This window comes from Theropithecus gelada, chromosome 3 (genome assembly GCF_003255815.1).
Source record: "Theropithecus gelada isolate Dixy chromosome 3, Tgel_1.0, whole genome shotgun sequence".
Classification (NCBI taxonomy): domain Eukaryota; kingdom Metazoa; phylum Chordata; class Mammalia; order Primates; family Cercopithecidae; genus Theropithecus; species Theropithecus gelada.
In genome coordinates, this window is record NC_037670.1 from 154,821,205 (window position 1) to 154,843,801 (window position 22,597).

General features: G+C 38.9%; 1 protein-coding gene across 5 annotated transcripts in view; it reads right to left on the bottom strand.

Annotated features, from left to right (window-relative positions):
• The window catches only part of CEP41 (centrosomal protein 41), a 52,785-nt gene that overhangs the window by 6,118 nt on the left and 24,070 nt on the right, over positions 1-22,597 (bottom strand). For 2 of the 5 annotated variants that reach the window (XM_025379895.1, XM_025379894.1), the window contains exons 3-10: positions 17,222-17,269; positions 12,349-12,410; positions 11,276-11,345; positions 4,926-5,070; positions 3,000-3,151; positions 2,226-2,293; positions 745-859; positions 78-293 (exon numbers count right to left, since the gene is read on the bottom strand). In XM_025379895.1, coding sequence (XP_025235680.1) covers positions 78-293; positions 745-859; positions 2,226-2,293; positions 3,000-3,151; positions 4,926-5,070; positions 11,276-11,345; positions 12,349-12,410; positions 17,222-17,269 — 876 coding nt within the window. The remainder of the gene's footprint in view (positions 1-77; positions 294-744; positions 860-2,225; positions 2,294-2,999; positions 3,152-4,925; positions 5,071-11,275; positions 11,346-12,348; positions 12,411-17,221; positions 17,270-22,597) is intronic. The other 3 variants (XR_003118613.1, XM_025379897.1, XM_025379898.1) reach the window with 3 other exon arrangements.

Sequence of the window (22,597 nt, forward strand, 5' to 3'; positions counted from 1 at the left end):
GATGAAGGTTTTCATATGATGAGGTGATATTCAAGGCTGCAAACCAAATATTGTCTTTAAAGGTCAAAAGATCTTACTAGGATGATCTGCAGGCCCTTGCTCCTCTTCCAGATAATATTCTATCTTTTTTAAGTCTTCTGGGGTAAATCTCCATTTGTTCTCAGCTGGTAGGGGTGGCACTTTGGGGCTGGATCGTTTCCGGGCAGAACCAGGAGGAAGGGCCTGCTGGCAAGACGCTGGCAGGGAACCAGTAATCAGTCCTTCCGGGAATTTCTGAGCTAAGACTTTTAGACCTAGGTTTGGAAAAGCATCAGAAAAAGCTGCATTAATATGGCAAGGCCAAGCCAAAACCTGGAAAGAAGCCTGCATGTCTTCTAATCTCTGGTCATCAAGTTGAGGCCAACACAAGGACATGAAATTTTTCTTAACTATTTCATCATTAAGCAAATTATACCAGAAAATATTTGTTGATACATGGGATTCTGAGAATTCCACAAGAAATCCTTTTGCTCAAGTCTTCCGCATTAGGGCTTTCTGACAGAGCCCTGAAGCAACATCAGGAATTAAAAACATGTGCTGATGAAGCTAAGGGAAGTTTCACATAACTCCTGACTCCTTTCAGCCAGCATGGCTTTTTCTCTTTCCAGAACACTGAATTCTGAGCACCAAGAGAGAAAAGGGGATGCAGGTAGGACTGAAGGATGATTGGCCTTTGAAGTCCCAAGCAGAGTATCACTTGCTCACCTCCGGAAAGCATGAAGAGGTTTTCAAATCCACGCTCGCACATGGTGGTGGCCGCCTGACTGGCCAGCCTTTCATCGTCGTCATACAGAATGATGATCTTGCCATGGGCATTTTTCTAAGAGTCAGATGAGTTAAGGTTCCAAGGCACTGGGTTGATGTCCCAAGACTACGAGAAACCTCCAAGGAATAAAAGGTCAGTCCACCTGTCTGAGTTCCTGGGAACGATGGACAAGCCCATTCTTACCATCACACCAGCAGGGACTGGATGGTTTCCTGTCATGGAAACCACACAAACTGGTATTCGTTTTTTCTGCAAACTGATGTCACCATGGTCTAAGAGACAGTACTAGTTATGGACTTTACATCCTTTAGCTCTCTTATCCTTACGACCCTGGAAAGTAAATATTGCAATCCCCATTTTACAGATGAATAAATAGAACAACTTCTATGCCTAATGTGTCCACTGAAGCCTATTTATGATAGTAAAAATGTGGGAGCCATCTAAAAAGTCCAAAATCAAGGAATAGTTTAGTAAATCATAGTAAATCTGAAGATATTACACAGCATCAAAAATGTGGTTTACAGAAGGCTTGCATCAGCATGGGGAAATACGTCGGAATATGAACTGAAAAAAAGCAGGATACTAAATTACATATACAGTAAGGTTTCAACTTCGTTAAAAAAAACAAACACGCAAAAGACAGTCTGGAACAAAATATACTAATAGTGTAACAGGAGCCACTGCTCAACTGTGTGATTATAAGAGATTTCAATTTTCCTTTTAATAAGTTTTGGTATTTAAATTATTTTTGGCCGGGCATGGTGGCTCACGCCTATAATCCCAGCACTTTGGGAGGCCAAGGCAGGTGGATCACGAGGTCAGGAGATCGAGACCATCCTGGCTAACATGGTGAAACCCTGTCTCTACTAAAAATACAAAAAAAAAAAAATTAGCCAGGCATGGTGGTGGATGCCTGTAGTCCCAGCTACTCAGGAGGCTGAGGCAGGAGAATGGCGTGAACACGGGAGGCAGAGCTTGCAGTGAGCCGAGATTGCGCCACTGCACTCCAGCCTGGGTGACAAAGTGAGACTCCGTCTCAAAAAAAAAAATAATAATTTTCTGCTTGTATAATTTTTATGAATGAAAAAATTAAAATTTTAAAAGAAAAAATTAAAATAGAAAAAACCCCTAAGTTCTGCTATGTAAAGTTTTCTGGGAGGAAAAAACTCTCTTAGGACCAACTCTCAATGGATCCTAACTCTTAACCTAGTGTTTTTTGGCCCAGGGCAAGACAGTTTGAAAGCCTCCGCCTCAAGAGTCAGGATTCTCGGCAATAGCTAGGAATCCAAATTCTAAAATATGCTCAGCCGAATAACATCAAAGGTCCTTCACAGCATTCTTACCAGGAGCGTGGTGCACGGTAACTTTGATTCTTATAATCCTCATACCACCCAATTCCTTAAAATGCAACAAAGGATACATATTCAAGAATATCATTTGAATAAGGGTTCATTGTTCTAGACAGAGTTGCAATTGGGTAACTGTAAGCTGCAAAGAGAAGAAAAAGTTTAGGAAGTCTGTTGTTCTCTTAATACAACTTGGCCTCAATTCCCAGCTGGTTTAAAATCTAAGAGTTAAATACATCTTCAAAATTCATAAGCTGCTGGGCACGGTAGTGCACACCTGTAATCCCAGCACTCTGGGAGGCCAAGGTGGGTGGACCGCCTGAGTCCAGGAGTTTGAGGCCAGCCCGGGCAACATGGTGAGGCCTCATCTCTATAAAAAATACAAAAACAGCCGGATGTTGTGGCATATGCCCGCAGTCCCAGGTACTCGAGAGGCTGAGGCAGGAGGATCACTGGAGCCCAGGAAGGCAAGGCTGCAGTGAGCCATGATCGCGCCACTGCACTGCAGTCTTGGCCACACAGCAAGGTATTGACAAAAAAAAAAAAAAAAAAAAAAAAAAAAAAATCAATGAGCCATAAACCTAAACACTTCTGTGAAAGCAAAGAAAGAGGGCACTATGAACAAAGTATGAAGCTTCATTTCCCTCCTTCTGACCGCCACCTGTGAAAATCAGCAGCCTCTCAGAGTATTTTATGGTGGAGCCAATCCTGTAGGATTCCATAATGGATCCAGCTAACATACGGTTTGCTTAACTGTCTACCATGAGCTGTGGTTCCAGCCTGCCTAGACTCAAGAGCAGGCTCTCTGTTCTTGAGAGTGAAGCACTTTAAAGCCTTCTCTCTCTTACCTCCAACAATGTGGCACTGCTGGTAAGAATCTCTATCACGCACATCTAGCAGCAGGAAGGGGCAGTCAGGATAAGGTTTGTCTTTGGTATTGGGCTCTGCTTTCTTCACTGGCCCTTTGTCTAGATCCAGTTCCCCAACACCACTGATGACACTGCAAGTGAAAAAGTAGGTCAGCAGAAACTAGTCAGAGGTTGGTGGCTTAAAGGTCAAACATATTTCTTCAGAATAGTGAGATGAGTGCTCAATCTCTTTTCAAGGGGCGCTTCAAAGGGAAAGGAACATGGACGTGGTGTCTCAGTTCTGCCTCTGAATGCAGGATCCTGTGGACTTCCTCTTCTACTACACTGGACCCCACACAGGAGACCCACATGTCCACACTCACCTTCAGACAATGCGTGTCAGTGCATTACATGGCTGAGGGGTTAGGGACCGAAGGGTGCATGCTGCCTCTAGCCACAAGGGCAGCATCAGAGGGAGAAAGAAGGGAACAGTGAATCCAGTGGGGTGAAAGAGGAAAGAATATGGTTGGTAGGACAGGAAAAAGGAAAGGCATTTCTTTCTAGGTATATTATAAATAATTAAAGTAACAATAATGCTTTATACATTTCATATACGTAGTCAGTGACCTATCTGCTATGGTATTGAGTCTTAATACTTCCATAGCTCTCTGTACTTACTTTAGTTTTGTAGGTTACAACATTGAGGTTGATGAGGCTTTAGATTTGGTGGCATTCATAGAATGAGACAGAGGAAGAGCTGGGATTAAAATGAGGAAGCTAACCACTACCACTAACAGTTCTGAGTCTACGGTCAATCAATCACCAAAACTGGTCACCGTCTTAATATTATAGGGAAAATGTGGTAAAAACATGAATCAAAGGAATAAGAAGACTGTTATGAACAAATGGGAAGCAGTGAAATATCCTTACTGGAATAAGAAGATGGTTACTTTCTTAGGAAATATCAAGACACATATGCTAAATCACAGCTTAGTATGTACCTTAGCTCCCTTCCCATAACAGCAAATCAAATTCTGCGTTTAAATCCAGTAAACACTATAACTCTGTGCTATATAGTGCATATTTTGTTGAACCAAAGAAGAAGAACATCTGTTTGATAAGAAACTGCATCCTCAGTGGAAGTCCTGTTGGCCTATCTCTTCTTGAATGCAATTTTAGAGTCCTTTTGCAAAAGTTAACTATAATAATATGAAGCTAAAAGAATAATAATAATGGTGAAATGATGATAGCAATTCTTTCTCTGGTAGAACTAATTTCTCTAGAACTATTTTATCAGTCAAAGGGATGGATATCTGCTGATAATCAGTACTGTCTTATAATCAACAGTTAATATTAGTGAGAAAGTACTACACGGACTAAAGTCCATGTAATCCATGGAATAAGGAGGCCCATGCCTTAGAAGAAGGAGCAGAAGAATAAAATAAAAAGAAGGAACAGCCACGTTCAGCTTTAGAATCAGCACCAAGTACTGCTTTTTCCTTTGCACCTACTCAGTATCAGAGCACTACGTGTGGCACTGTCACTTCCGGACCGGGTATTATAAGCTGCAGCAGTCGGAAAAGGGGGAAAATCATACTCTCTGAATCAAGAGATAGTATTTGTAAAGTAATTCCTCATAACAAACTTACATGCAGGAGGGAGAAGAATGGAACTGAGAAATGAAAATTAAACTCTCCTATTAATATATTCTCCATTAACTCAGTAAGAATGCAGTGAAAAAGATTCAGGAGGTGGCATTTACACAAAGAGAAAGTAGAAGGCTGGGATTAAAATGTGAGACTTTACTCCTGCCAATTCTGTTTCTAAGGCAAGAAAAAAAACCCCAAAACACACAGATCCCTGAAATTGGCCTCTAGGTTAATATAAAGGCAAAACACAGTGAAAATATGAATCAGCTTCGAGTACCTCTGAAGGGTTGAGCGGCTGGAGTCCCCTGCTCCTGCGTTGTTTATGAGCTGCTCAGGGCTCGGCGACTGCTCACCTGGATTTCCTTTCCCGTTAGTTCTGGCAGTGGTTTCAGCATCAGGGTCTGAAGCTGCAGAATCATTGTCTAATATTTACGAATGAAGAAATAATTAGATTGAGCCTCAGGATTTGTGTTTACTTATTAGACAGTTCCAAAGACATGAAGTCAAGAAAAGGAAATCTTATCATCATTATTATTAAATTGCTGTGGAAGTGCTAATGTACAAGTTCCCAAAGTGTGGTGGACCCCAGATATCCCCAAGGCCCTTCCAGGGATCTGCAAGGTAAAAGCTATTTTCATAAGATGTTACTTGTCTTTTTTACTGTGTTTATATTTGCACTGATGGTACAAAAGAAATGGTGGATAAAGCTGCTAGTACCTTAGTAAAAATCAGGGCTGTGGCACCAAACTTTATTAGCAATCATTGTGTTATTCACCATCACGCATGCATTCATAGTAAATAAGTATGGCAGTCACACTAAAAGACGGTCCCTGTTAAAGCAGTAACAGTTACTATTCTTATTAAATCTCACCTTGAAGTACATGTTTTTTTAATGTTCTGTGTGATGAAGTGAGGAGTCCACATACAATTAAGTTTGCTACATACCAAATTACCAGGGTTATCTCAAGGAAAAGTATTAGTGTGGTTGCTGAGTTGCAGGCTGAACCAGTAACTTTTGCTATGCATACCATTTCTGCTTGGAAGATAAACTGACAGAAAAACTATGGTTAGTTAGACTTGTGTATTTGGCAGACATTTTCTCAGAAGTGAACTAAATAAGCCTGTTATTTCAAGGAACACTACTGATGGCATTGTTGCCAATGATTGTATTTTGAGCAAAACTCGAAGTTTTAGAAACTGTGTTTGCCATCAGGAACTGAAGTATGGGGAGCTGCTTCCCCATGCTTACAGACCTTTTTGGTAAGATAGATCGTGAGAATAATATATGTGATTTTTTTGACAGTTGTATAATAAAATGTATTAACCTTTGGGAAGATCTTCGTAACTTGGTGAACCAATATTTTCTAAATGGCCAATGCATGATGTTATACAATCATGCACAGGTAAAAGATTCAAGATATAAGACAATTACACTGAAAGTGCCTGATTTTAATCTAACAGTATGAAAGATTCATTGATATGATTTCAGATTCTACATTACAGCTAATCCTTAAGAAACTAGCAGTTGTCAAGTTTTATCTGAAAGGGCTATTAAAATACTTCTCCCTTTTCCACCTACAGGTTTGTGTGAGCTGAATTTTCCTCACACACTTTAACCCAAACAGCATATCACAACAGACACCGCAGAAGCAGAGAGGAAAATCCGCGATCCTTTCATTAAACCAGACACTAAAGAGATTTACAAAATACATAAAATAATGACGTTCTCAGTAAAATTTTGTTTTGGAAATAATGCTATTTTTCATAAAAACATGTTATTTATGTTTGTAATGGGTTTAGTATTGTTATTTTTAAGTGAAATAATAAATAAATACTGTTTCAGTTCCCAGTTTAAATTTTTAATACAATAAATATTAATAGACATAAAGCACATAAGCCAAAGCTCTTTGGGATCTTCAATAATTTTTAACAGAGTGGAGGAAGAGAACAAAATGTTTGAGAATTTGCTGTTCTAACCAATACAATAAGATTAAAAAATAATAATAATAACAGGCCAGGCGTGGTGGCTCATGCCTATAATCCCAGCACTTTGGGCTGAGGGGGGTGGATCACTTGAGGTCAGGAGTTTGAGACCAGCCTGGCCAACATGGCGAAACCCTGTCTCTATTGAAAATACAAAAATTAGCCAGGTGTGGTGGCAGGCACTGTAATCCCAGCTACTCAGGAGGCTGAGGCAGGAGAATCACTTGAACCTGGGAGGCGGAGGTTGCATTGAGCTGAGATCGTGCCACTGCACTGCAGCCTGGGCAACAGAGCAGGACTCCGTCTCAAAAAAATAAATAAAAAAAAATAAAAACAACAAGTCTAATTATTAAAGAGGATATTAATTTTGCATATGATAATATACCTAGAAATTTTAAGAGAATAATACGAGAATAAGTGCAATAAATATGTGGTTAGATAAAAGAAATGCTAAAATATTTGTCCTATACACCAATTAAAAAATGACAGGAAAAGAAATCTCATATACAGTAACAACTGCAGCTATCAAACGTACTCTCCAAGAAATGAACCTAAACCAAATGTAAATAACCTATAAAAATGTATAAATCCTTTATAGGACTTATAAAAACGTTACTTAGAGGCCTTAAAGAAGACCTCAATGAAGAGAGTGACACACCCGGAATGTTCCTGATCGGGCAACTAAAACTAAAACATGAGTCCCTCCCAAAGTTAACTTTTGGCCTTAATACTAATCCCAAAGGGATTTTTTTAAAACTGAAAAGGATTTAAAAAATAAGAGGAGCAAATACACACACACACACACACTCAGATCCTTTTTTCCTATTCAGTTTCACAAGACTGAATATATATTCTGGAAGCAATATATACCCATGGGTTTTTGATGTGTTGGTTTTTCATATATATGAGGAAATAGGAAAATATATGTATATACATACATAATTAGGGGCGATTTGGAGACCTGCGTTATCAAATAGTAACATATGTTAAAAAGGTAAATGATCAAAATAGTACAGCACTGCAACCATAACAATGGAATATAATAGAGAACATGGAAAAGAATATAAACAAAAAGTCAATACATTCATATCATAAATCAGTGGGTAAAGGTAGAACTACTGAGTATATGGTGCTGGGAATATTTCTCAACTATCTGGAAAAATCTAATTCAAATAATCACCTTGTGTCATATATCAAAATACATACCAGATGGTTTAAATGCAAACAAACAAGCCAATAGAAGAAAATGTAGGTAAATAATTTACTAACATTGAATTTTATGAGTCTAAAGCAATAAAAGAAAACAACAGTATGGGCTAATAGATTTGATCATGTAAAAATGCAACCTCATATATATCAAAAACCAACACGAAGAAAATTAAAAGGTGAATAACAAATTAGGAGAAAGATCTGTAACACACATAAATTAAGAAGGTTAATATACTTAATTTATAGATTTAAAAAATTAACTAGCTCTGTAATATAAGGTGAAAAGAGTAAAAATGCAATAAGATCATGTGCACGAGGCAAAAATGCAAACAAGTTTAAATTGTTAACATGGAAAGGAAGTCTTGTCCCCACTGAAGACATGCGGGCCCTCCTGCCTCCCTCCCCAAGGGACGTATCAGTGTGCTAAACACTTTCACGTATTTATGTCTCATTCCAGAAATAAAACATTTACATGTGCTTGCATATATTTTACTTCTTCCCCAGGAGAATTCTATTCATATTATTTTATACTTTGGGTTTTTGTTTTATTGTTGTTTTATTTTTACTTAATATAGCCTGGAAATTGTTCCAACTAATCAAGATTTTTTCCTCATGCATTGTCAAGTTAGTATTGTTCTCCACTGTATAAAGATATCATAATTATTCAGAACTCTCACAAATCCGTAAGAAAAAGATGAACATCCTATTAGAAAGAAAGGAAAAAGAGCGTATAAACTCCTTAAAAGAAGAAATATGTATTTATGACCAGTAAACACACACACAGAGCATAATCTTACTATCAAAGAAATAAAAATCTATTAGATACTATTTTTCATCTATTAAACTGGAGAATATTTACAGAAATGCTAATTATTCAGCTTTGGCTAGGACGAGGAAAAACAGGTCTTCTCATTTACTCCTGGTGAGAATGCAAACAGGTAGAACCATGCTGAAGAGAATGTGGCAGTCAGCACTGGGTGTCTAAAATGGTTCCACCCTTTGACCCTCTGCAGCAATTTATCCTCAGGAAATAATCAGAATCATACAAACATTTACATATATACATTGTAGCATTATTTTATAAAGGTGAAAAATCAGAAAAAACTATAATGCCCAACGAGAGAATAATTAAATTATGGTATATCCAAAGGACAGACATTAGATGACAACACAATCTTTATAGTCATGCTTCTGAAGCCTATTTAGCGACAAAGGAAAGTATGAATGAAAAAGGGATAACTGAAAACAGCACAATACAAAATTATACAAAGAATATAGATTTAATTGGGGTGAGGGGTTAGAGAGGCGGAAAGCGGACCAAAACATACAAAGTGATTATTAGTTATTTAATTTGCTTCTTTATATACTTTTTACGGCTTCCTAACTTACTAGAAACACACTTTTAAGTTAGGAAAAAGCGATAAACATTATAAAAGGAGTTTTTTTTTTTGTTTTTAATCCCTTCAAAGATAGCCAGTATGTATACAGATACAATCTGTTCCCCAGGCACTCCTGAGTGAGTTATTATCTGTGTAGAGCACTAGAAAAACACTAATATTACTCACACATTATGGTGTCCTACTTTACAAGAGCCTACTTTGCTGCGCAAATTTATCTCAGAAGAGAAAATTGCATGTGCCCATATGTTCGGGTGCTACAATCTCAACAATGAATTGAAGGACCAAATCTAGGTGCTTATATAACCCAGTTAAAATTGGGAGTACTTGTATGAGGAGACTCAATTATCTCTGTTACAAAGAGCTCTTATTTCTCTGCTTTGTGAGAGGCATCTGTCAAAGATAAATTCCTGTCGTTTTCAGATTCTCTTTATCCTCCCTAACAAAAACCAGCCCGGGGAAATCACAGTTGAGTTGCACAAACCCAGTGTTCAGACTTCCTGAGAAACTTGTCTTGAAATCAGAAGTCAAATTCCTGACCTACATCAACCTTAACAAAACACATTCCTCTTCAATAAACAGCCACACACTGATTGCTGGGTACTTCAGGACAAAATAAAGACCTTAACTCTGTGTATTCTTTTCATGAGAGTACAACTAGGAGGTTTTATTTTCAACTTGGTATTTAAGAAAGGAGATCTGGAGCCTACCTGTCTTTCTAGCCTTATCTCCTACCCAGTGCCTACTCGTCCCTTAGACCACAGCCAGATTGGATGACTCAATTCCCCAAACATGCCTGGTGTGCTGTCCTCTCCATTCCTTTCGCAGGCTGCTCCTCAGCCTGCAACAGCCTCATCTTTAACTTGTACCTGTTGAGATTCTATCCCACTTCAAGGTCCAGTTCCAGTGCCTTGAGGAAGCCTACCTCGGTCTTCTTCCTTTTTTTTTTTTTTTTTTTTGAGACGGAGTCTCGCTCTGTCGCCCAGGCTGGAGTGCAGTGGTATAGTCCTCAGCTCACTGCAACCTCCGCCTCCTGGGCTCAAGTGATTCTCCTGCCTCAGCCTCCTGAGTAGCTGGGATTACAGGCGCGCACCACCACGCCCGGCTAATTTTTGTATCTTTTTTGGTAGAGACAGGGTTATACCATGTTGGTCAGGCTGGTCTCGAACCCCTGACCTGGTGATCTTCCCCGCTTGGCCTCCCAAAGTGCTGGGATTATGGGTGTGAGGCACTGGGTGTGCGGCACCGTGCCTGGCTGCCTACCTCGGTCTTCTAACTAGAAGTGTCTTTCCTTCCTGGGAACTCTCCCACAACATCCTGCATCTTTCCTAAAAGCACTTTTCAGTCCCTTAAGGGTACAATGAAGGCAGCAAGAAGACACTGAATGCTACTGGAGACACTTAGATTTGTAACCCAGGTCCCTTCCTTACTAGCTGTATCACTTTGAGGAGGCAGCTTAACCTCTGCAGCTTGGGCCTCTCATCGGTCGAGTGTACCTTCCTGCCAGAGTTTTTAAGAAGATTAAGTAAGAAAATTCATGTGAATTCACCTTGCAATATACAGCCCACAAACGATGGTTTCCTTCCATTCCTCCATTTAAAAATTCTTCCACCTTAGTAATTCTGTGGTACTGTTATCATTCAGCCCACCTAACACATATACATGTGTACATGTGCACACATATGACTGTCAATTTCATGTCAGCAGAGCTGTGCTTTGTTCATCTCTGTAGTCTCATAGCACTTAATGTGTAGGTACACAGAATGCTAAAAATATTCATTGAAAAAAGTAATTAGTATTTTAAACACATCTAAAACATTTAAAACTGTAAGTGTTAGAGCCAGAAAACCAGATGGCTTTTTAAAATAAGAATGAACAACTAAAGTATCAGGTAGCATTTCCCTGAGAGTAACAATCTAATTACAAATAGACACATCAAAGTCCCAGTCCCTGGGAACAGACAGCAAATGTGTACAGGGTGAGTGTTTCAGTCAAATGGTCAGCTTGTTATTTTCCCCACACCCTCAATTCTCATTACCTTCCAGCCTTTGAATCTCCTCAGCTGTCACTTCCAGTGTTTGATCAGAGAGGGAAGCAACTTGGATGATCTGATAGAAAAAAGAATGAAATGTGTGGATGTTTGTTTGTTTTTAAACAGAGGCAATTTTGTCTTTTACAAAAGACGAGGAAACAACAAACATCAAAGATCTCTTGTTTGAAGAAGCTGTCAGTGTCCTCAACTGAAGACTGAATCTCTGGCCTCCTTCCTTTTGTGTTGGTAATACACTGCAGATGATCATTTCAGAAGAAAAGCACATTTAGAACACTACATAAACTTAGAATGCTAAGACGATAGTTTAGGACAAGAAACATGAAGAAGAGTTTAAAACCACATCTGTATATATCGTGATCCAAGCATTACACATTATTTCTTGAAAATGCAATACTGACCTAGCATAACATAGAATGGGATCAGCAATTCTCCACACAATGAAGAAGTAAATGTAAATGTAATAACAGATACACTGATTACAGTGTCTTATACTTCTATACAGTATTCAGTTTTAAAGCACTTTTCACAACTTAGCTCACAAGACCCAAGATTCAACTTGAGTGATGCCGGTGGAACTCTTGCTTGGGAGCTGGAGAGACACCTTCTCCAAAATTTTCAAATAAAAGAAGAAAGTGACTTGCCCAAAATAACAAAACAGCTTTGGTAGGATAATTTGGAAAAGATCAGTCCAAGAAAAGGAGAAATCACTTGGTTTCCAGAGAAAAATGCTGAAACAATCCAGGATCCAGAATTGTAGATTCTAACTATGAAGTTAAATGTATAAGGAAAAAAACCCCTAAACCACAAGTTTAATGAATTAAAAGTAGGGCAAACATTTACTTTACAGAATTCTTATCAAAGAAGAGAGAAAAATTTCTCACCATCCTCATGTGAACACACATACCACATACCAATTAATTTTCCCATAGCTGAACGACATACAAAGAATCAGAAGAAACTCCTCGGCAAAGATTCCCTAGAGTTGAATTTAGAAACACTCACATAAAGTGACACGAATTAGACAGTCTTTACTCCAGTGGGAAGATCATGAAACTTACCAGCTGGGCAAAAGTTGTAACTTTTAGTCTCTTGAAAAGCTCATCTTTTTTGTATCTATAATCTGAAAAATATGGTAAGACAAATATTTATTTAGATTTATTTTGCTTTTTTAGAGCTATTCTTTCTAGCTGTCAAGTTACGTGGTCTTTCAAGTTATTTATATGCTTTTAAATCTATTATCTCATGAGCCTCATGATATCCTCAAAATTAGGTGTGGCAGGTAGTAGTATCATCTGTTTAATTTGTTTCCCTTTGCTTTGTCATTAGGAAGCTTGAAGTTTAATTTACAAACTACCTTTGGTCTAGTGACTACCCCTTGCCTTTATTTTATTAGTCTACCATTTTCCTTTAACTAAGTTGTCTCCACTTTGACTGCATTGTACTCCGTGCACTTTTGTAAGCCGCCTCAAATCCTTTTCAGAGCAAAGCAGGGAAGAAATGTCTGTGTTTTACAAATGAGGACAGAGACTCAGAGAAGCTGAACAGCTGGTAAGACGTTCATGCCCCACTATTGTGACTCCAGCTTAAAAAGAGAGCAAAAATATTCCTGCCATTACACACTATGCTGGAGCCACAGGACAACATTTCTACGTGTGTGCTTGGCTGGACACACAGCTGTGACTGGTTCTGATCATCTCTCAGCTTCTCTCCAACTTCAGTTTGATAAAAATTAACCTATTCAGTTTCGCAAGATGAAAAAGTTCTGCAGTTCTGTTGTACAACAGTGTGAAAATACTTAATGCTACTGACCTGTACACTTAAAAACCATTATGATGTTAGGTGTTCTGTGTTTTTGTTTTTGTGGTTTACCACCATTTTATTTTATGTTATTTTATTTTATGTTATGTTATGTTATTTATTTATTTATTTTTATTTCTCTGTCGCCCAGGTTGGAGTGCAGTGCCGTGATCTCGGCTCACTGCAACCTCTGCCTCTCAGGTTCAAGGAATTCTCCTGCCTCAGCCTCCTGAGTAGCTGGGATTACAGGCGCCCGCCACCATGCCTGGCTAATTTTTGTATTTTTAGTAGAGATGGGGTTTCACCATGTTGGTCAGGCTGGTTCTGAACTCCTGGCCTCAAGTGATCCACCCACCTCAACCACCCAAAGTGCTGGGATTATAGGCATTAACCACAGCACCCGGCCCCACCATTTAAAAAGATAAAATAAAATAAAACCAACTTAGGCCAAGTTTGGTGACTCATGCCTGTAATCCCAACAATTTGGAAGGCTGAGGTGGGCGGATCACTTGAGTTCAGCAGTTTGAGACCAGCCTGGCCAACATGGCAAAAACCCATCGCTACCAATAATACAAAAATTAGTTGGGTGTGGTGGCGCACACCTGTAATCTCAGCTACTTCAGAGGCTGAGGCATGAGAATCAATTGAACCTGGGAGGTGGAGATTGCAGTGAGCCAAGATTGCACTACCGAATTCCAGCCTGGGCGAGAGTGAAACTGTGTCTCAAAAACAAACAACAAACAAACAAAAAAACAACTTAAAACATCAACATTTATTCAGTGCTGTCTTTACAGTTCTGAGCTGTAACTCAAATATAGGTACTTCCGTACTTGTGTTAATAATTCTTCCCGTCACATTAAACAATTGTTAAAAACGAAGCCAGTCGCACTTTATCTGTTATCTGTTCCATAGATGTGTGTTAAAGGCTAGCGTCCTTAAACTGTTTTGAAGATGATAGTCAAATTCTGAATGATTTTCAGTGTTGAACTCTGCCCACCCTTATCCTTTCCTCCTCACCTAGGTTTTTATATTGGTACCCGTGACTCCTTAAATGCTGCTTCATTATTTCAGAATTATTCAAGGTTAGTTGGTTAATTGCTATGACCTTCACAGCATAAATGTCTCGTAAACCAAGACTCCTAGCAACAAAGGAAAGGATTAAAGGTATTTAAGATTATTTACCTGGTGTAACTAATCACTTCCATGAATTTTCCAAAAACCAGCACAGACCAGGTGGTTACTTTGGAGGATAATGTAATCTTGGTTTACCAAGCACCTTAAGACTCAGAGTCAGGAAATGATACTACTTTAAAAACTAGCCTTCTGTAAATATATCAAGGCTTTTTTAAAATAGGGAACTAAACTTCTCTGTTCTAAAATGTCTTAAAGAGAGTAATTTGGCTAATAACAGACCATTACTTCTAGAAAATGCTTAGAGATGTTGCTTCTGGATACAACAAAGTAGCAAACCTATAGGCAGTGGAACTTCTAAAACCTGCCGGGCTGCAGACCCAAATAGGCCGAGCTGAGGCTTTACAAAGTACAACCGAATAACTACAGTGTTCCTTTTGATTGCCACCAACTTGCCCACCAAAAGTCATTTATGCAAATCAAAACAACAGTAAATCAGCAAATGGAAACAGCTAACAGCTTTCAAGTAGTTTTCACTGTGACATTTATCCACTGATACTCTTCTGGCATGGTTACATGGTTTAAAATGCTTCTAAGCATAAAATGTATACTTTGAAATCCCCATTAACTAAACAGAGATTAATTTAAACAAACAAACAAACAAACAAACAAACAAAAGACTGCTTTATTCTAAAGATTGGCATTTCTACTGTCTTCTGCACAAGCACTAGAAGCCCCCTAAATATTTGAACCTGAACTCTACATACCTGGTTCTGGTTTAGAAGGACAGCCGTCAGTAGGACTTTCTGACATGATTACTCAGAGATAAAAGATCAAACTAGATGTTTTACAGTAAGTTTAAATTTTTATAAAAAGGATGATTGGGAAGGCTCTGTCAGTCTGTCCTTGCAAGAGCGAACAGAGCTTTAAGAATGGAGCTTCTGCTGTGTGTCTTCTCCCAAACTCTGTGTTGAAGACAATCCTTGTTTCAGATACGTTATCAAGGTTTTCTTCTCCAGTAAGTCTAGGTTCTAAGTCTGTCTCTCTCGAGTTACTGGAAGGACAGAGACCTGACTATCTAGGATGTTTCACACTGGGTCCAACTAGTGTCATCTAACCACCAGAAACCAAGAATGGGCTTTGTAAATTGTCAATAGACATAGACTGTCTATTTTCCCCAGGTAGAGTTGAAAGCATATTCAGATTACAAAGGATTTCTGCATTTTCAGGGTTCTGTTGAAATGTGTTATTAGCAAAGGGAAGTTGGGCTCACAGTGGAAGACAAATCAAAGGAAGTAACAGAACAAGGTTTGTGGTTTCACAGAAAGAAATGGCATCTAAGGTAATCTGAGTAAAGTGATGGGTCTAGGGTATCATGAAACAAGGGAATATTCTCCTCCCTTTCAACCCCAAAGAATACTTACAACAGAAAATGGGGAAAGAGAAGGAAATATCTTCCAAAATGTAGATGCCAAACCAGAATCTAAAGCAATTCTGTCAGGGAATCAGCACAAAGTGTGTGAAATGGGGTAACAGGAATCTCCTGCTCTACTAAAAGGAAGCCTTCCACTCCTACGGAGGGAAAGTGAAGTGAGCATTTTCAAGGCTGTTTTCCAAGGGTATTTCTTCTGGGAGATCACCTCCACGCAAGGTTTAGATATTAAAAGAAACCACATTGTACTTTGAGGAAATGTTTTAAGTGAGGTTCTGGCAACCTGGGTGGAATGGGACATTTTTATGGGACAAATTTCTAGTGAGGACATGTGAACTCACACTCAGCTGCAAATGGATGAGAGGTGACAGAGACGACAAACCCCAAAAGAAGCAGGACAGCTGGATTCTGCCTGCCTTGGATAAGTTAAGGATGGCAACAATGAAGTATAGGTGAGTAAATGCGATCTTTCTTCAGAGTTTAAAAGTATATATTTTATATAAATATTTAAAATACATATACTTATGTAATATAAAATGTTTAGGAAGAAAAGAGAAGGATACTGTGGCATTACATATTTTTAAGAAGTCTATAGCATTAGCCCTTATAGCTGAACATGGCAAATGAAAACACAGCATAAAGCGGCTCCTGAGTCCACATCTATTGGTTGGGGTTTCCCAATATTACAGCACTTCAAATGGAACTTTGATTTCAAATAAAAAGGTCTGCTGTGTAACAAAAGAAAATGTTCTGATGTATTCTTGATGTGCAATTTTCTCTTCCAAGAAAATGTACATTACCAGAGCCAAGTCCTGAACTATGATCAATCAGCGTACCTCTTTACTACCATTAACTACTCCCCTAGCACTGGGTTCTCTTATTCAAGATACGAGCAAATCCATCTTAGAAAATAGATGTTTCTACTTCTTCCTTAATTCTGGCCTTGAAGTGTACACTTTACATCAGTTTTGGATGCAGATTGAAAAACTATGATTTTGCGCAAGGGCAATGCACTCAATGACTGGTAACATATCTTTGCAGACTAGCTTTTTAAAAGGACGTAGATGAAATATGATTTTTAATTAAAAGAAAACAGACTGCAATGAATTGATAATACATAACACTAAGTTCTCATGTCCCTGTCTTCCATGAATACTCTCATTTATGCACACAAGAATGTTCTGAAGGAAGATATTATTACCCCTATCTCAAATAGAGACACAATAAGACAGAAAAGATGAAATATCTTGAAGAAGGGCATGAAGATTGCAGTACAATGACACTAGAAGCTTAACCAGAGCTCATTCCACTAGATCTGACTCCACAGGCCAACACCAGTGTCTCCTATGGGATAGAAGTAGGGCAGAATTTAGGCCTACAAGCCACAATCTGAGGAGCAGCCCAGTACAGCACCCAGGATCTCCCAGAGCCCTTGAGGCACCTGCTAGGCTTATCGGATCATCCATAGCTCTCTGTGCCTGTCAGCTGTAGAACACAATTGTTAGTTAAGAACCAACTTAGAGAACAACTGTAGACTTCCATTTTCCCAAACCATCAAGAGTGTTACTTACTTTTCTTAATCTCTTCGAGCTTCTCAGTATACTTAGTCATACTGTTACCTAAAAAGAAAATAAGGGTTTTAGATATACTTTAAATGGAAGCAAATGAGCACCACTGTGGAAACAGAATGGAGGAAAAGTATCCCCTAAGCTTTCCTGTCCTGTTCTTAGGGATTCTGGACAGCAGCATACAGGCCACACACAGTAAAATCTTTTGGATAATATAGCATTATTAAAAGTTGCAGAGCCGAGCGAAATGTTTTGGTAGAATGTGTTTAAGCTGGGATGCATACCCCCAAAACATTGAAAAGATCCAGGAGATACAGATGATCATTTTCTATCAATTTGTTTTTCAAGTCTAGGCTTTTCTCCTCCTTTTATCTCCCCTGCCCCCGCTGATGATCTTTTTGTGGGGAAGATATGTAGAAGAGGAGCAAAAAGGAGGCAGTGTTCTTTGAATGTCTAAAATGTGCCTTTGTGGTTACCCAAGCAACCCTCTCCTCTCGGCTTTGTCTTCACAGTTTCCTTCTCTTTCCTGAACTTGCTCTTCTACTATTCATGCTCACGTTGCAGTCTGAACTAGACTACACAGTCTACACACTAGTATTCACCATAGATTTAATGTGCTGAGAAACAACAGCAGATTCTCGCCACTGCAGAGAGCCCCCAGCCCTCATGTTTTACAGTATGTTTCTACAATACTAGGTACTGGCCAAGGTGGTTTGGAGGTTTTCAGACTTAAAAAACTCAGCCAGGAACCTTCTGGTTTCCAACTAAATTCTAGCTGTCACGCCAGGGGCTATTATTTTTTACTGGGTGTGCTTCGATTTGATTCAATTCAACGCAGCAAGCTCTTTCTGGTATGGCAAAAGGAAAACATTCAAAATAATTTCTCATTTCTAAAACTGCGCTCCTAGCTTTTTAAGCCTGGAGAGGATCTAGTCAGATGCAGCCCCAGTATCAGATAAAAGAAATGCTTTCAATTAATAGTAGCGTGAACTGACATTTTCAAGGACTATTCTGAACTTTTCTTCACATTCGGGTGAGAGGTAGAAAAAGAAAATCCTTGCTCTGAAACCCAAAATACATTTTCAAAAAAACAACTTATTTCATTGGCTATTATTAAATCTTTACCATGAATTCACCATGGAATAAAAATCCACCATTGTTTTCTTTTTTCTTTTTCTTTTTTTTTTGGTCTTAAGACACACACTCTCTGTATCCAGGACCAAAAAGGAGGATTCAGAGTAGGCCTGGACCTGGAAGTTCCAAGAGAAATGAAGGCAGTCAGGGCTGCTAGGAAGGCCTAAGCCTTCTCGAGAGAAACACTGAATACCTCTCAGAAGAGGCCCAAATCACCAAGATTAGAACCAAATACAGTCTTTCCTAGGTTCTTCAGACAGCAATTGACCTGAGATGTGACCAGATCTTCAGAGCAGAAGCCACGATTTCTTCCTGGACACACACATCTCTCCTGCCCACTGCAACTCTGAACTCAGGCGTGGACTTGCCTGGTCAATACAATGGGGGAAGAAGACGGCAAATCAATATCCTGTTCAGCTTCCCAAGTCTCGTTCTTAAAATATTTTACCCAGTAGCTTTAGGTTATATGTCCCTGAGTCACCCACAGTTGCGTGTCATTGACGTGGCAGGTAGTTTCTTTCGGCTAGGGAAGCTTTAGGCAATCTAGTCAGAAAATGAGGGACAAAAAGGATCACCTGATTTGTCTGATGGCACGGCAAGTTAGTAACTAAGCCAGGATTCGCATTTCCAACTTCCTGAAAAACATGTCTTTTCTTGTGGTGTTGTAAAAAAACACAATTAATCATGAGGTAAATTTGTAGGAAATGCTACTTCCTTAATAGTGAGAGGTGGGGATCATCTTGTGTTGTAAATTCCCTGAGGAATGGAAAACACTAGTAGCCAACCTTATTTATCCAGTCTTTATTATTGAAACACTGCATTTCCAAACCACAACCTTATTTATCCAGTCTTTATTATTGAAAAACTGCATTTCCAAACCACAACCTTATTTATCCAGTCTTTATTATTGAAACACTGCATTTCCAAACCACAACCTTATTTTTTATCCAGTCTTTATTATTGAAACACTGCATTTCCAAACCACGACCTTATTTATCCAGTCTTTATTATTGAAACACTGCATCTCCAAACNGAAACACTGCATTTCCAAACCACGACCTTATTTATCCAGTCTTTATTATTGAAACACTGCATTTCCAAACCACAGTGGTTTCTACTAACAAAGTGTCTACACTTCATTTCTCCATTAATTACAAACATTTCAGGGTAATTACACTTAACACTTTATCTTGTATCAGCTGACCCTCACCACAATGCAGGGAGGTAGGCCATCACGCCCACTATTTGTTTTCTCCCTAAAGGAGAAGGCTGAGAAACAAACGTTTTTTGCAGAATTATACAAATATTTGGTGAAATTCAGAACAAATCTGAGAGGACTACTGATGAGTTCTTTTCACTACAGACATTCATTCTATCCAAGAATGGGGAAAAAAGGAGAATGGAGGATTTCTTCCTTGTTTTAATTGGACAAATGAGATAGCAGGATGGCTGACATAAAAATACCCCTAAAAATGGTTTGAGAAATTATGAAAAGTAGCATTTTTATCCCACTTTGTAAACTGCTTATATCTTAACTACGTAGCCTATCTTACTGTATCTAATTGCATCTGAAAATAGTTTCTGACTACCTTTTAAAAAGATTGGAAATGAATCCATTTCATAATTCACTTATTTATAAACATGGCTTTGTTTCATACAAAACGAGCCTAAAAGACTATCCAAGAACCAATTTTTTTTTTAATTGAAATTACACATTACTGCCAGATACATTTTCCCAGATAAGACTTTTTGATCAAAAAGAAAAAAAAAAGTCAGTGGCTCCCCATTGCATCCTAACTAAAGCTGAAACTCCTTGCTCTAGCACTGGACACCAACTCACTACTTCTTAATGTTGCCTTAATTACTTAACTTGACAAACTCCTGGTCTTCCATTCTCTAACGTATCACCTTGCCACATACTCATAGCCCACCCAGCAGGAATTGACCTTTCCCTCCTCTGAGCTTCTACAGCACTCGGCCTACAACCCACAAGGCATTTATCACTGTATTGTCTTACCTACCTTACTAGACAGAAAGCCAAAGACTATTTATGGGCACGTACACACACACACAACATGCATGCATGCACAATCTTTATCCCTTCCATTGTCTAGCATAGGAGACACTCAAAAATATTTGCTGAATGATGGTCAGGTGCACTGGCTCATGCCTGTAATCCCAGCATGTTGGGAGGCTGAGGAGGCAGGATTGCTTGAGCCCAGGAGTTCCAGACCAGCCTGGGCAATATAGTGAGACCTTGTCTCTACAAAACACACACACACACACAAATTAGCCAGGCATGGTGGCGCATCCCTGTAGTCCCAGCTACTTGAGAGGTTGAGGTAGGAGTGTCACCTGAGCCCAGGAAGGGGAGGTTGCAGTGAGCAAGAATGTGCCACTGCACTACGGTGTGGGTGACAGAGTGAGACTCTATCTCAAAAAAAAAAAAAAAAAAAAAAAATGGCCAGGCGTGGTAGCTCACATCTGTAATTCCAGCACTTTGGGAGGCTGAGATGAAAGGATTGCTCGAGGCCAGGAGTTCAAGACCACCCTGGCCAACACAGTGAGAGCCCAACTGTATAAAAAATAAAGAAATAAATAGGCTGGGCATGGTGGCTCACGCCTGTAATCCCAGCACTTTGGGAGGCCAAGGCGGGAGGATCACGAGGTCAGGAGTTCGAGACCAGTCTGACCAATATTAAATAGTAAATTTATATTTATAAATTACTAATTTATAAATAATAAATTAAATAGTAAAACCCCATCTCTACTAAAAAATATAAAAATTAGCCAGGCATGGTAGTCCGCACCTGTAGTCCCAGGTACTCAGGAGGCTGAGGCAGGAGAATTGCTTGAACCCGGGAGGCAGAGGTTGCAGTGAGCCGAGATCCTGCCACTGCACTCTAGCTTGGGCAACAGAGTGAGACTTCGTCTCAATAAATAAATAAAAAGGAAAAATATCTGAATGAAATGAACGAGATATACTATGGAGATCTACTATCTGAAAAATTCTTATAATGAGTTCTTTTATAATGCAAATACTTCCCAATTTGGTCTGAGTTTCTGCACACCTGATTTTCTTTAAACTATGTACAACTTGACTTATACACAGCATATGTTATGTGCTACATATATGACTCATATTGCTTCACGATTTAAGTAACCTAGAAATGTATAAGGTAGAATTTAGCTTCTACTTTGTTTACTTACAACTAAAGTTCTGATAAAAGATATATAACAAAACTTTACAATTAGACTCAAGAGGAAGAAATAACCCAACTATATCAATAGTGCTATGCAAAGACAGAGTACAACTGATTAAATGAATGAGTCATTCATTAGATTTTTTCCATTGTTTTCCTATAATTTAATAACATTATTTATACAGAGCCACTAAGAAAAGCAAGTGATTTTGTGCAGCAGTAATCTAAAGTAGATGAGATTTATAAGGCACGAACTCAGTTGCTAAGAGACAACTCCATGGCTTTATTTTTCTTCAATATTTCCCTCCTCTATGGAGAAGTTCTCTTGGCTCAGAAGAGCAGAAAGCATGAAAAGAGGCACAGTGGTCCTTTGTTAACCTCAATAAGTGATATGTGTGTATAGTGCTTTCTGGTTTATAAAAGCCTTTCACATACATTTCTTCCTTTGACGGAAGGAACAGAATTAAACAACAAATAAAAATGAAGAGTACCTAGTCTATAATGAGTTTGATGCTTACAATCAAGGCTATTAGCAAATATTCAGGAAAAGTAGAGCCTAAAGAAGAAAAGAGGGAATGAATAGTTTGTCTAGAGATAATAAAAGGAAGGTGAATTTTTAAAAAGACAAAAATAAGGCTAGAAAAGACTGAGTGGAGAAAGCCTACAGAATTTCAGAAAGCTAAAGAAATTGGAAATGAGATTGAATATAGATAGAAATGAGAGGACAATGCAGCCAGTGAAAGACTGTGGGGACTAATAAAGGGAGAGCCCTGTGGTTTGGAAAGTGTCCCTTAATCAGCCTGCAGTGCTGCAAAACAGAAACCCAGAGAGGGTGCTTGAGAATATACAAGAACCCCGCGGTGGTGACTGAACAAAACACAGCCAGGGATTTCATCGGAAGCATAATCCATTCATGGCACAGTCTGGCAGTGCTGGGGAGCTGGTAAGACACACACAGGCACCTATGGAACAAAAGACATATTTGAAGTTCAAAATAATTCTGCGATTTCTAGCCATGGCCGCACATCAGTGTTTGAGTTCA